The following is a 14,003-nucleotide window of genomic DNA, read 5'->3' as shown; positions in this document are numbered from 1 at the left end:
TTCGAGGCTGCGTTGGCCGGGAGCGGCCACTGCACTCCAGTCTGGGCGACAGAGTGAAACTCCAACTCAAAAAAAAAAAACAAAAAACAATAGTACAGAATACTACCCTAAGTAATATTTTTATCAATCATATGGTTACGAATCCTGATGTGCCAGGCACGGTTACCCACGCCTGTAATCCCAGCACTTTGGGATGCTAAGGCAAGAGGATTGCCTGAGATCAAGGGCTCGAGACCAGCCTGGACAACATGGCGAGACCTCGTCTCTACAATAAATCGAAAAATTAGCTGACTGTGGTGGCCCACAACTGTGGTTCCAGCTACTTGTAAAGCTGAGGCAGAAGGATCACCTGAGCTCAGCAGGTTGGGGCTGCGGTGGCTGAGTGTGCCACTGCACTCCAGCCTGGGTGACAGAATTAAATTCCTACTCAAAAATAAAGTTAAAAAAAAATCCTGTTGTATATCAAATTTAAAGACAATAGAAGGAATTATGAAACTTTCAGAGATTGAATCAAGATTCAAGCAATCTCAACTGGTTAGACAAGTAGCCAAATGCAACAACTTGTAAGTCCAGCTCCAAGTCAACCACCTAAATTCAAAATTCAGGATATATGATTTAATAAGTGTCAAGGAAAGAAACTCGGAAGATCTTATCGATCACAAGCCAAATTGGTACATATAAGGAAGGCTGCTAAGCTTAGTGTCGCAATAAGGAAAGTAATAGACTGCCACTTTGTCCTTCAGATGTTTGGTCTAGGTTCAATTTCTAAATGAATGTGGGTAAATTGTTCATTTATCCAGAAGGACCTGAAAAGTCAGACTTTTTTCAGAACAATACTAAGATCTCTGAATGTAAGATCTCAGGAAGAGAAGACCTGGATAGTCACCGCAATGTTTAACTATTAGAGGAACTATGAGGAAAAGAAGAGATTGATCTTTTTTCATCATATTGGAAGACAAAGCAAGAACCAATGGGTTCTAGTTACAAGTTAGATTTTGTCAACCAGGAGGAATTTTCAAACATTTAGGGGGAAAAAAATGTATGGGAAAAACAGTGTTGAAGCAGAAGCTGGACTTCATTTGTCTGGAATGTTGTTGGGGGAAATCATGTATCAAGGGTCAGACTAGATGACCTCTAAGGTCTTTCCAACTATAATGTTTTATTAATTTAGACACCAGGCACCAAGTATCCTACAGTCTCGTTTTTAAAGTTGCCAGCAATGTGACAGGAAGCACACTGGACAAAGAAGGATAAAACATACATTGTACTTATACACAAGTGGAAGTGAGTACCTTATATAAAGGGGAAAATAATGTTTTTTATTGTGAAAATGGATTTCTTTTTCTGAACTTTCAAATATACAAACAGAATTGTTTAATGCTTGCTAATAAATCTAATAAACTGAAGCAGAGGTTCAAAAATTAACAGCCACAATAGTTTATTTACAATTGAACTCTTTATAAGATATTTACAAGACAACCAATTTTACACATCAGAAATGGTATCAAAAGTATGAATTACAACACAGAACAATATGAAATGGGCATAAAACAAAGCTGAATTGGACAGACAAGCAATTTCTCTTTTTAATTTATTAACACTAGCTTAAACTTTGTTAAAGAAAAACAAAGAACTATGTTTTAGGAGAACTGCAGGGCCTTCAGTTGAAGATTGAATTTCACAGTGTTGTATCCCATGTAGGGAAAAATAAGACTAATTTTCCCCCCACACTCTAACACACTGTTTAATATCACTCTTGGAACTTTGCTAATCTACTCTTCAGCCTCCTTCTCAACAAACCTCAGCATATCCAAATCAAAGGAGAATTGACCTAGAAGAGGGAACAATAAAATAAGAGGTCCTCAGGGAGAGGGAGAATCAAGGAAATAGAATCCACTTAAGTCTGGCCAGATAGCACCTCATGAATTCCTCTTAGTCTAGTTCAAGTCAGAAATAGGAGTTCCCTGGGTAGGGCACAAACATAAAGGTTAAATTTGCTAACCCATATCCAAAATTAGCAATCTGACAAATGCTGAAATGAAGAAGAAACTGAGAGGGATCAAGGAACAAAGTCAAGAGACACTGATTAGGGTTTTTTTTTTTCTTTTTGGGCACATTATAAAGGAACATAATAACATAAGTCAGAGTAGGAAAGCTGAACAGTTTGCCATATTAAAATGATGAAAACAAAGAAAATCCGGCCCGGTTTTTTTTTTTTTTAGAAATCTCCTTCTTAAGGTGTGAGATGAGAGCCCCTAGTGGAATTAAGTCCTATTTCTCTCTACATCCTTGCTGCAACGAAGTTTACAGCGGTTCCCTTATAGAGAGCCCACTCTCCTAAGCAGATGGAGTTACAAATGAAAACCCACAGAGACACACACACACACACACACACACACACACACACACACACACACACACACACACGGAGAAATAAGAGCAGCAAGATCATCCAAGAATACTACATGTGCTGCTGGAATAATTCCTTTAAAAGTCAAATCCAGGAAGCACAGATCAACATCTCACAAAAAGCTTGAGCAGTGGGAGGCCCCTGAGGAACTTTTCTTCTCTTCCCACAATGGTATCCCATTCTCTCTCATGCTCCACTGATGGGCCGGCCACATACCCTACATACCTTGGCTTCTCCTCTAAAAGTGCTAATAATCTGGGGACATATTCTCTTCAAGGATAAAAGCCCCTACCTTCTAGGAGATTAGACCCCTACTTGTTTTCACACAATAGTCCTGAAGACTAAAGAAAGGCAATTCCTATATATTTGAGACCAGAGGTCTTGGCTCTATTTTCCTTTCAGATAGCTAATAGGGATCTTACATAAGACCAAAGTGGCCTGGGAGTGCTGTCCTGATATTTTAATAAAATGGGGGCGGGGGGGACACCAAGATGGTACACATACAAATCTATTCTTACAAAGTGAATGGAGAAGCTCATTAGGTACATCTGCTTGTTTCAAGATGTAGACATTTGCCAGCCAAAGAAAGCACATATTTCCACACCCTCCCCCCACCCTCCCTAAATCTCTACCCCACCACCAAGAGCTCAGCTAAATGGATAAAGCCCAATTAAGGAATACTTGAGAAGTGATGTGACACAAGGACATCTATACAGGTTCTGACATGCTATTCCAAATGTCAACTGCTTTTGTTTACAATAGTAATTTGTTTAAAACTAACCATCCTCATTCTCTTTTCCAAAGATTTTGTTTTTTGAGGGGTGGGGGAAGAAATTCAGTTACCCATTAACTAAAAAAAATCACAAACATTCCTCCCCACATGGCTATATCACAGAATAGCTTTAAGAAAACAACTATCTTTTAGACATTTATCCGCCAACACTCTGTTCTCTTTTCTACTCTGTTAGGATGACTTTCTTTATCACTTCACTTGTTATTCCTTGTCTGGTCCTAAAGCTCATGGTAATTTTTGTTTCGTTTTGGGGTGAATACTTTTATACCCAAATTATAAGGAGGGTATACCAGGGCGAGAAGAGTGTCATGCAGGCACAGCTCTAAAGGCAGGAGTTGCTTCATCTTCCACATGTCTAATGAAGAGAGCCCTTTTACCCTTTAAATAGGCAAATGTATAGCAGACCCCTGAAACTAACTTCCAAATCTGCCATCCTATAGATTTAGATGGTGAGTTCATTTCCCTAAAAAGAGAAAATAAATGCTATCACACTCTATAAATCACAATAGAGTTTTTGTGAAATCAGAGTGATGAAAACAAAACCAAAATCAAGGGAGTATGGAAGGGCATCATCAGCAAATGATAACATAAATGAGGACAAAGGTCACATATACAGGTCTGTGCCACTCTGGGAATGGCATGCTACAACTATCTGAAGACAGAAGGTTCTTGCCAGCACAGCTATTTCCTACACGTCCGGTGAGGTGTTTGCTTCTTCTGGATCTCCAACCTGCATCGGCTACGCTCATCCAACCAGGGCAGCTCAAAATTCCTGGCAAAAAAGGATGAGGAAATCAACTTGCAAGACTAGAAGAGATTCAGTGAGCACAGGATAGCAACTCCAAAAAAGTCACTATGTCCCTCACCACTCCTAGCCCTGACTCTTGAGTCTCAAGTTCAGAATATCTTTCCTGCCTCAAAGCCCAGCAACAGTGTACCATTAAAGTGATGGAATAAGCCAGGCTCAGTGGCTCAGCCTGTAATCCCGTGCTTTGGGAGGCTAAGGTGAGTGAACTGCCTGAGCCCGGGGGTTTGAGACCCACCCAGGCAACTTGGCGAGACCTCGTCTCTACAATAAATCAAAAACTAGCCAGGCGTGCTAGCACACACCTATAGTTCCGGTTACTTGGAAGGCTGAGGCGGAAGGATCGCTGGAGCCCAGCAGGTCAAGGCTACAGTGTCCGGGAGCATGCCACTGCACTCCAGTCTGGGCAATGGAGTGAGACTCCAACTCAAAAAAAAAAAAGTGATGGAATAATCTATTCCTAACTCAAAATGCAATCCTCCTAATTCCTGGCTTTGTAGTCTTATTACAAAAGCTAGTTGCCCAAGTAGCCTCATTTCTGTCAAAGAACTATGGCTATCCCTAAGTCACCTGGTTCTACCTTATATCTAGGCTTCCATGAAGTCTGAAAGGGAGGTACAGGCTACATAAGTGGGAAGGAAAAAAAAAGCTTTATACTTACTGTGGAGTTAATTTTGGTAATGGTCGTCCAAATGCTACAACAGGCAAGAAGGGGGTAATCATCAAACTTTCAACTATGGGAGAAAGTCAAATGGGAGTTTGTTAGTGTCATAGATGGAAAACTATACCTGTTTCAAAATACAGTACATTCATTCAGAGCAAGTTGTATCCTGGAGCCTTGTACCCTTTTTCTTCTTTGAAAAACCTACTCTTTTAGATAGACAAAACTTACCATCATCTGGCTCAGGGAAAAATGAGGTAACCTCAGGCTCAGATTCCTGAATTCCTTTCTTTTTATACATTCTGAGCTGCAGTCGCTGTAATATTCTTTGTTCCCTGATCCTCTGAATATCCCATCTGGGAAAAACAAACCAGACAAACAAAACAAACAAACCCAGCATTACTGCTTACTCAAAACCTGCTCTATAAGAGCAACTCACACAATCCAGATGCTAGGAAGATCCTTGCTCACTCCTCTAGATAGGGTAAAGAGAAATACTGCCCAGTTAGGGAAAAGCTGTTTAGGTCTACCAGTCCAGGTCATGTGTTGGTGTTCCACAGAAAGTAGAACTGAGAGGTCATGCACAAAGAAAAAATGGCCAATTGTGTTTACCTACACAACAGCTACCATTTCCAACTAAGATATTCAATCAGTTGGGAAGCCAGTAATGTAAGAGTATTAAGAGCGCCAAGATTCTCCACAGTATGGAAGAGGGAGGTCAGGGTCCTAGGGCTCAGTCGTTCCCGAGACAGATATCTCTGACCTCACCTTTTCCTTCTCTTCTCATCTAGCTCCAGTTTTGCATGCCGCTTCGAAAACACACTGTCATCTAGGTTCTGTGTAAAGAAGAGCAGCTGATAAGCTATTTATCACCATATACTAGGTACACATATACTAATTTACAGCTTCCAGGAATGTAAAATCTTTCACCTTCAAGTTCAACCTGAGTCTGTGGGTTCTACGGATATTATGTGAACCTCCTGGTAACAGAATCAGCAAAACACATACTCCTTTCCCCACCCCTACCCTTTTAGAATCTCCAAATTTCAAAATCATTTCCAAAACTTTCCAAGGTAAACACCACATCAAACTGAAATATCCCAAGACTGTCACAAACCTTCCCTGCCTCCACAGTTTTTATGAGTCTGAGTTTAAAATAATCAAAATTTTTAAAAGTCAAATGAGCATGGGACATATAATTTTGCTGCTGAGTGATATATGCTAACTTTCACTTAGTATAAAATCTATCTTTGTTGTGAACACTACCTGGCTATTTATTTATTTTTTTGAGTTGGAGTCTCACTCTGTCGCCCATACTGGAATGCAGTGGCCGTTTCCAGTCACCACAGCCTCGACCTGGTGGGCTCCAGTGATTCTTCCACCTCAGCCTTCCAAGTAGCTGGAACTAGAGGCACACGCTACCAAGCCTGGCTAATTTTTTTGATTTATTGCAGAGATGAGGTCTTGCCAAGTTGCCCAGGCAGGTCTCGAACTCGCAGGCAATTCACTCATCTCAGCCTCTCAAAGCGCGAGATTACAGGCTGAGCCACTGAGCCCGGACTATTTATTTTTTTTGGGTCAGAGTCTCACTCTGTCACCCAGGCTGGAGTGCAGTGGATCGCTCAAAGCCTCCCCAGCATCGACCTGCTGGGCTCCAGCAATGCTTCTTCCTCAGTCTTCCAAGTAGCTGGAACTACAGGTGTGTGCTACCAAGCCTAACTAATTTTTTAATATATTGTAGAGATGAGGTCTCACCAAGTTGCCCAGCCTGGTCTCGAATCCCTGAGCTTAGACAATCCTCTCACCTCGGCCTCCCTAAGTGCTGGGATTATAGGCTTGAGTCACCATGCTCAGCCGGCTAATCCATTCTTTTTGTGTGTTTTTTTGAGGCGGAGTCTCACTCTGTTGCCCAGGCTGGAGTGCAGTGGCATGCTCATGGCCACTGCAGCCTCGATGTGCTGAGCTCAGGCGATCTTTCTGCCTCATCCTTCCAAGTAGCTGGAACTATAGGCGCGTGCCAACACGCCCAGCTAATTTTTTGATTTATTGTAGAGACGAGGTCTCGCCAAGTTACCCAGGCTGGTCTCAAACCCCTGGGCTCAGGCAATCTTTTTGGCTCAGCCTCCGAAATTGCTGGGATTACAGGCTTGAGCCACTGAGTCCGGATATTCACTTTTTAACCACTTTGGACCTCAGTATTCTCATCTATAAAATGAAGAAGCTAAGGCTGAGGCGGAAGGATCACCGGAGCCCAGCAGGTTGAGGCTGCGGTGGCCGGGAGCGGCCACTGCACTCCAGTCTGGGTGACAGATTGAGACTCCAACTCAAAAAAAAAATGAAGAAGCTAGACTAGAAAATGTCTCAAGTCCCCTTCTAGCCTTAAAATTCTATTAACCCATCCATAATACTATGTTTTCACAATATATTCCATGTTCTACTTAGTTTCTTACTGTCTTCAATTAACTGCTCTTGAGTACCTACCTCCAAAAGGTCTGAAGGATTTGGGTCCCTTAGAGGCTCTACTGAGTGGTCCCTCCAAGAAGGAACTGAAAAAAGAAAAGAAAAAGAAAGGGAGGAGGGGTGGAACCACCCTTAAATCCAAAGTCGCACAACTATTAACTAGGACAAGAGGTCTCTCTCCAGATAAGACAAAGTTACCAAGTGATAGGAATCCATTCTATGGCCTCCCTGAAGCCATATTCAGTGTCCTCGCTATGGTATAAAAGGACCTAAAATGCCATTGCAGTCTGCCAAACCCAGGATCACAAAAAACCCTAAGCCAATACCTGACAATTCATATAATGGATGCTATTTGCAGTTCCTGAAAAACAACTGAAATGTGTTGTCATTTTGAAGTCTATAGTAGTGTAAGCAGTCATACGCCAAGGAATCTCACTCTCCCACATCCAACGGATGGGGAATGCAGCTCCCAACCATCCACCATCCCACCAACCCCCTCCCCAGGCCCAGCCAGCACAATTCCTATTCTACTCACCAGCCAAGACTGAAGTTTCTCCTGCAACACTTGATGGCATCAGACACCCTAAATAATGCAGGAAAGAAGAATCATCTCAGTGTAAAAAGAAAAAAAGCCCATACCCAAAATGGAGGAAAGGAGCATCATTGAAGTTCTCACTAGGAAGCCATTTTGGTTTTTGAGTTGCTCTTTTGAGAATTTCTCTCTGGGGGAAGGGAAGAGGGAACAACAGACAAAAGAAAAGAAAATAAGCCCACCACTTTTTTTTTTTACACTGAGACGACTTCTTTTCTTCATTATTTAGGGTGGTTTCCCTGCAACAGTTGATGGCCAAGGATATCAAACCTTAAACTCAGAACATGGCAGGTGAGTAAAAGTTGACCCTATTTTTCAAATAAAAGATCAGTGTTCTCAAAACTTACAGATGTAGTCTTCTTAAACAGCTCCCTCCTCCCTCCAAACTACCTTGCTGGTCCAGCCTGAACAACATGCACAAAGACTTTGGCTTCCTTAGAACAAGTCATTGAGACTTCCTCTTGAGATAGGGGCATCAAGAATAAGGATTCACATGTTTATTCACAACTCAGGCTCCTCAAGGGGCTGGAATCTCCCCAGACTCCTTCATACTGCTATGCCCAAAATCTCAGAGGTGTTTGGAATTTTCTGTACTAGGGAAGATAGGGTTTTCAAAAGTAGCCAGTCACACAGAACAGCTCTGGACCAAGCCATTTCTCAGTCCTGGATGGGAAGTTGCTTCACAGTTTCTCTTAAGTTGTTACGCAGCATTGCCATGGCAGCAAAAAGGTTAGCCATTAAGGATAAACCTGTTCAACTGACTGAACCAACAAAAAAAATCTGAACCTAGATGAGCACCTGGTCTATCTCATGTACTCAAGTGTGAGGCCTAATAAATGTTAGATAATTAAGAAGAGTGATCTATCTTTCCCACTGAATTTTGTCACCAGAACAGCCAAACAAAGCCTGGAGAATGCTCTTGTCTCATTGGAATGGATTTCCATCGCCACCCTGCCAGGGCAAGACACAGCAGTAGAAACAGGACTGCAGCTCTATCCAAAAAGGTCTCCCCCACCATCACCCCCGAGTACCCGCAGTGACTGTCATAGACTAAAATTACATGATTGAAGGCACATTCCAGTTACTGGTTGATGTAGAAGATAGGGGAACATCTCTGTGTGGAAGCCATAAAGAAAAAAAAAAAAGGGAATGAAGACCAAGGTCCCACAACCCCACACCCACCCCAAGCAGCTCAGATATCCCAAGATAGTCCTTATTGTTTGAAAAATAGTTTGTAGACCATTTTATTTAAATATATGAACAACCAATGGGCTACTGCAATCCAAATAAACTCTTCACATTTTAGAACCTTTGTGAAGTATAGTAAGATAAAGTAAGACTGTTGGTCTTTGGCAGATTCCTCCTGCCCCCCAGACCGGGACATAGAGATACAGATAAATGTTTATATAGTTAAAGAGCGGAGGCCCAGGTGAAACTCCCCACCCCAAGCTGGCTCCCCAACCCAAAAATTACCATTGGCCCCTGAGAACACCCAAAGACCACCCTCCCAGGTTTCACACAATATCAATTGCAGGAACAGTCGTGCATGGCAAAGTATAAGTTCTATGCATTTCACAGCACAGAAAACCCTTCTTTCAGAGGGCATGCAAGTTGCCGGAGATTACACCCCCAAGTCTGGTGCTCTGGTGATGAGCAACTTACTGGCAAACACATCTCCCAGTGTTGTAAGCAGGCAAATACATTGAGCACATTTTGCTGTAATTCCATCTATTTGCAATGCCTGCACAGTGTCTGTCTCTGGCTGTTAACTTACTCATTCTTGACAGAACTCTGCTTTATTGATTGCACTTTTTAAAAAATGCCAAAGGCATTTCACACTTGTTAGCTTGACCGCCACCACTAGGGTATAAGAGCAAGTGTTCTCTATGCCTTACTTGCTACAGTCTCCTCCTTCTTTGGAGAGGATTCCCGTAATGGTAATGGTGATGGGGGAGGCTGGTGCCAACGACACAAATACATTTCTGTGGTGGAAAGGTACGGCAAATCTTCTATCTCACTTGAGAAGGCTTTCTCCTTGGGATGGGCGCTGGGTCCCTTTTGGGGAGTGGAGAGTCTTGGTGGGGTGTCCACTGAAGACCGGGGCTTTTCTGGGGTTTCTTGGCTCCTCAATTCACGTTTACAAACAGTTTCAGATAAGGAACCACAGGGTTCCTCTTTAATAGGAGAGTGCTTAGGAGTTTTTGTTTTGACTTTTGAAAATTCAGGAGCCAGCTTTTTAACAGGAGTCTTTCTTTCTGTACTTCCAAATGGGGATTTCCTATTAAACAGGGAAGAAAACATTATATGATTTATTGACTCTTGAATAAAATCTAATGTGAACACATTTTGGGACAAGAGAACTAGCTTATTCTCTTCCCCCAAATGACCAGTATCCAGGTACCTAAATGGTGCTCATCTGGCAGCTCATGAGCAGGAACAGTCCTTGCTTAACAGCATATAAAATAGGCCCAAATGTCTGTTGAATAAGTGAATTCCTGTGTTTAAGAATCTCAAATGGTATCCTGTTGCCTACTAGATTTTAGGTCCCTATTTTAACCAAAGTCCTTTAAGCCAATGTTAGGTGCCACTACTCTGTGCCACTAACTACACTCCTGTCAACTAGAGCTCAGTCTCTTTACTTTTCCTACCAACCCTGTAACACATTAATTACAATCTCCATTTCCTTTTTCTGTCGGCTTGTTCTCCTTCTCCTTCTCTCTCCCTCCCTTCTTACCCCTACCCCACATCCCTAGAACATCATCTCCTTTTCTCTTTACCAATCTAAATTTTATACTTCTTTTTCAAGATTCATCCCCTATTTAAAGTTTCACTAACTTAGAATAATCTTTACTACCCCTTAATCTTACAAAACTTAGTTTATATCAAGATTATACATCCACATATTTTACTGCATTTGAATTCTGAGTGTTCATAATTTATGCCCATACTTACAGTTTGACTAATTTCTCTGAGTCCAAAGACAGTTCTACTTTATTTTTTTATGTCTACCAAAGCCCAAAACAATGAAGAAGTTTAACATTTCCTAACTTGAAGTGAACCGCTACTATAGTTTTCTTTCAGAAACTCAGCTGTCACATTTGTTGCCCATTTTTTTTATGATGCACTCTGCATTCCGTAATTACTCTTCTGACCAAAATATTCCTAACAGACTTTCATAGTCTGCACAAGAATGTTTCAAGATAGTTTCTCAGAACAGAAGACTTCATAATTCAGGCTGTGATTGTTATAAAACAATTTATAAATCCTAATCTCCTACTCTCAATCACCAGTAACAAGTGTCCTCATCATGTCCAGACAGTGTAATGAAGTTTATCAGCACACCTTTTGTGTCCCTTTCCACTCCGCCCACATGAGAAAGGCTTGGGAGGCAGAGTCTGGGATGTCTCGGAAAGCTCCGGCTGGCACTCCAGTTTAATTTTCTCAGATAGCTCTGTTTCCTCTCTCTCTTCAGTTTCATAGCCCTGAAACAGCTTGTGCCTTTCTTTCTCATTATCCTTCTTTACCAGCTGCATCCGCCTTTCCATACGTTCAATCCGAGCAAGGAGCTAAAAGAGAGAGTGGTAAAATGCAGACTTAACACCAAAAAATTAAACACATAGATACTCAGCCCCATTTAGGAATCAGCATAGTCTTCTGCCTCTTTCTGTGGACCATAACAACTCAACTTATTTTTCTCAGGTAGTTATCAATCTGAATAGTTTTCCTTAAAAACAGTATAGAAGACAAGGTACACTGTTTAATTTTAAGGGTTAACCTAGAAGGGAAGAGACATGAGGGAATTTGTAGTTCATTCTTCTGAAAGAAGATCCTCTCTACTGGGAGGGGCTGCAGCATGCCTTTAATGGTATAGTCTCTGCTACTGCTAACCATGTAGCTCCAAGTTGATTTGGGAGTTTCCAGAATTAACCTTATACATGTTCTTTAAAGAGGCCCTAAAGTTGTCCAAACTCTAACCTCTCTACTTCTACTCCAAGACTCTATATACAATGGCAAAGTCCAAACAGTACACTGAGAAAGAAAGAGCTCAGAGTGCCACTAGGGATGGCAATGTTATTTGAGAGGGGGAAGGAGGGACTTTTAAAACAATTAAATTTCCATTTAGAAAGTATAACAGAAATCAGTACTCATAAATCCCAACAATCATGATATTTACATATGGCTTTGCATTTGAAATAACAGGAAAAATTATACCTATTTACCTATCTATGAAAATCAAAGTCCTTTAATTTTAAACAAAGGGGAGGACTACATAATTAAACAGAAAACTGGAAGTCTATTATCGTTGAAAACTTCATATTAGTTTAGTTTTGGAAAAGGTGCTAACTGTGCTACTTAAATCTTATTAAAAGAATTTTAACTGGGTTAGACAGTGGCATTAATGCCGCCTTTATTACATTCATTACATAGATTTCAGTCAAGGCCACACAACAACTGGAATAAGAGAAACAAGCTTAAGCAACATGAAGACTGCAATACACAACAGAAGCAGCGAATACCAAGTTCAGACTGACACTCTGTCCTTAACTCACCCCACTTTTCCAGCCTAGGGAAGCCTGCAAAGGGGACACTGCCTCAGAAACAGAGCAGAAACCTCCACAATCAGCAACGAGCCCCCCATGTCAGCCATAGTCTCATTTCAACTCTTCATGTTTTCATTCACAGCCTCAGCATTGCTTAACCACAGCTTGTTGGTGACATTTCCTTCACTGGTCCTTTCTTCTCCTTCACTGCCCCCCCCAGTATAGGATGTGTTGTAATTACCATCACTCCCCTTGACTGCAGTACAGTAGCTGAGCAGTGCCACCTCCATGTTGAGTAACTTCCACAAATCAACACCATGAGGTATTTTAATGAGACCTGCCCCAGCTCCCATTCCACCTTACAGAATGCATTCTAAATAAAACGGCCGCCCGATTCAATTCATTTGGAAAGCCAACAAAATGAATAGCCCTCTGCTCCCTTGCCCAGCCCTTGGCGCACACAACGCCAGAAAGAGAGAGAGACAGAAGAGAGAGAGAGAGAGAGAGAGAGAGAGAGAGGAGAGAGAGACAAACGGACAGACACACACACAGGCTGACTCTGACTGCTGCAGCCTGAACACAACAATTGTAGAAACCATGCTTATTTTTAGGCAGCTGTAAGATATGCTAGCACAGTAATACCCACCAACCCAGCTTCCCTGATACCTAAGGAATATGTTTTAACGCAGAGGTGTCCTTAACTACCGCTGCAGTAAAAACAAGCCTATGTAATCATGCTCCTCAGAAGTAAATAAATAATAAATGACTTTCCTACTATCTTAAGATTCTAAAATAGGGATTTTTTTGGAGGGGGTCTACTTAATACATTTAATAAGCTTACTTTCCCCTGATGCCTTAAAATCTTCCAGCTTCAAACACCATGCTTATACCAGGGACCTGGTCAGTGGGTCGTGTTTTATAACTCAGATTCCTATCAAAAACTGTCTGAAATCAAAGGCAGTGATTCTCTTAGCATCGTTCCACAAAACTAAGACAGGATTCCACGGAGACCTCCTCCACCCCTGCCCACTAAAGGCCTGCTGCCCTCCTATCTGGAGATGCTGCAGCAGGGTTAGAGCAACAGCTGCTCCGTGCCTCTCCTCCACAATGCCTTTCCAACGCAGGAGCTCTTTAACTTAACCCCTTCCAGAACGCTCCAACATCTGCACCCCACCCTTTCGCTTTTAACCCTTCACAAATCAGGTCTTTCCCCTCTCCACGTCTTTCCCACAAGTCTGGGGCTGTCATTTTAAATTAACCCTTTGGCACCTGAAGCCTCCCCTCCCCCTCCCCGGGAGAGGCTGCCCTTTAACCTCTCCCTCCAACCCTGCGTGTCTGTGGGTCTGCCTCCCAGAGACCCACACCTGGGACACTGCCTGGATGGTGGCCACCCTCCCGGACCCCTAACCCGGGGTCCCTTAACCTCCTAAAGCCCCCTTCCCCCGAGCATGCGCACAGCCCGCTCCTCGGCCCGAATGCAGATTAACCCCTGGCGTACCGTGTCTCTCTCCGACTTCAGCTCCTCGATCTCCTTCTCCTTGGCCTGCAGCTGCTGCTGCTGCTGCTCGATGAGGTCCAATTGCAGCAGAAGGATCTGCTTGAGGCAGGCGGCCTGGCTGGAGGCTCCCGAGCCGCCGCCACCCCCGAGAGGGCTCTTCCTCATGCTCTTCCATCTGCCCTCGCTGGCCGCCAGGGTCCCGGCGGCGGCGGTGGGCGCGAGGGGTGGCGGCCCGGGCAGAGG

The 14,003-nt window shown here is 42.7% G+C and overlaps 1 protein-coding gene across 2 annotated transcripts; it reads right to left on the bottom strand.

Annotated features, from left to right (window-relative positions):
- Positions 1 to 1,421: 1,421 nt before the first annotated feature.
- MSL1 (male specific lethal 1 homolog) lies at positions 1,422 to 13,997 on the bottom strand. Of its 2 annotated transcripts, XM_008070414.1 has the most exons (9): positions 13,761 to 13,997; positions 11,064 to 11,287; positions 9,617 to 9,999; positions 7,665 to 7,712; positions 7,151 to 7,215; positions 5,438 to 5,505; positions 4,901 to 5,025; positions 4,670 to 4,742; positions 1,422 to 3,975 (listed from the first exon to the last, which is right to left on the bottom strand). In XM_008070414.1, exons 1-9 carry the CDS (start codon positions 13,923 to 13,925, stop codon positions 3,885 to 3,887), a joined length of 1,242 nt encoding a protein of 413 aa, XP_008068605.1. In that variant the 5' UTR covers positions 13,926 to 13,997; the 3' UTR covers positions 1,422 to 3,884. The 2 variants fall into 2 exon arrangements, with proteins under 2 accessions (XP_008068605.1, XP_008068613.1); XM_008070422.1 differs by lacking the exon at positions 7,665 to 7,712.
- Positions 13,998 to 14,003: the final 6 nt, after the last annotated feature.

The sequence above is a fragment of the Carlito syrichta genome, unplaced genomic scaffold, assembly GCF_000164805.1.
Source record: "Carlito syrichta isolate Samal-C Ts95f unplaced genomic scaffold, Tarsius_syrichta-2.0.1 Scaffold111596, whole genome shotgun sequence".
NCBI classification, from domain to species: Eukaryota; Metazoa; Chordata; class Mammalia; order Primates; family Tarsiidae; genus Carlito; species Carlito syrichta.
Note: the sequence above shows the minus strand (reverse complement) of the source record. Positions and strands in the feature narration are given on the sequence as shown.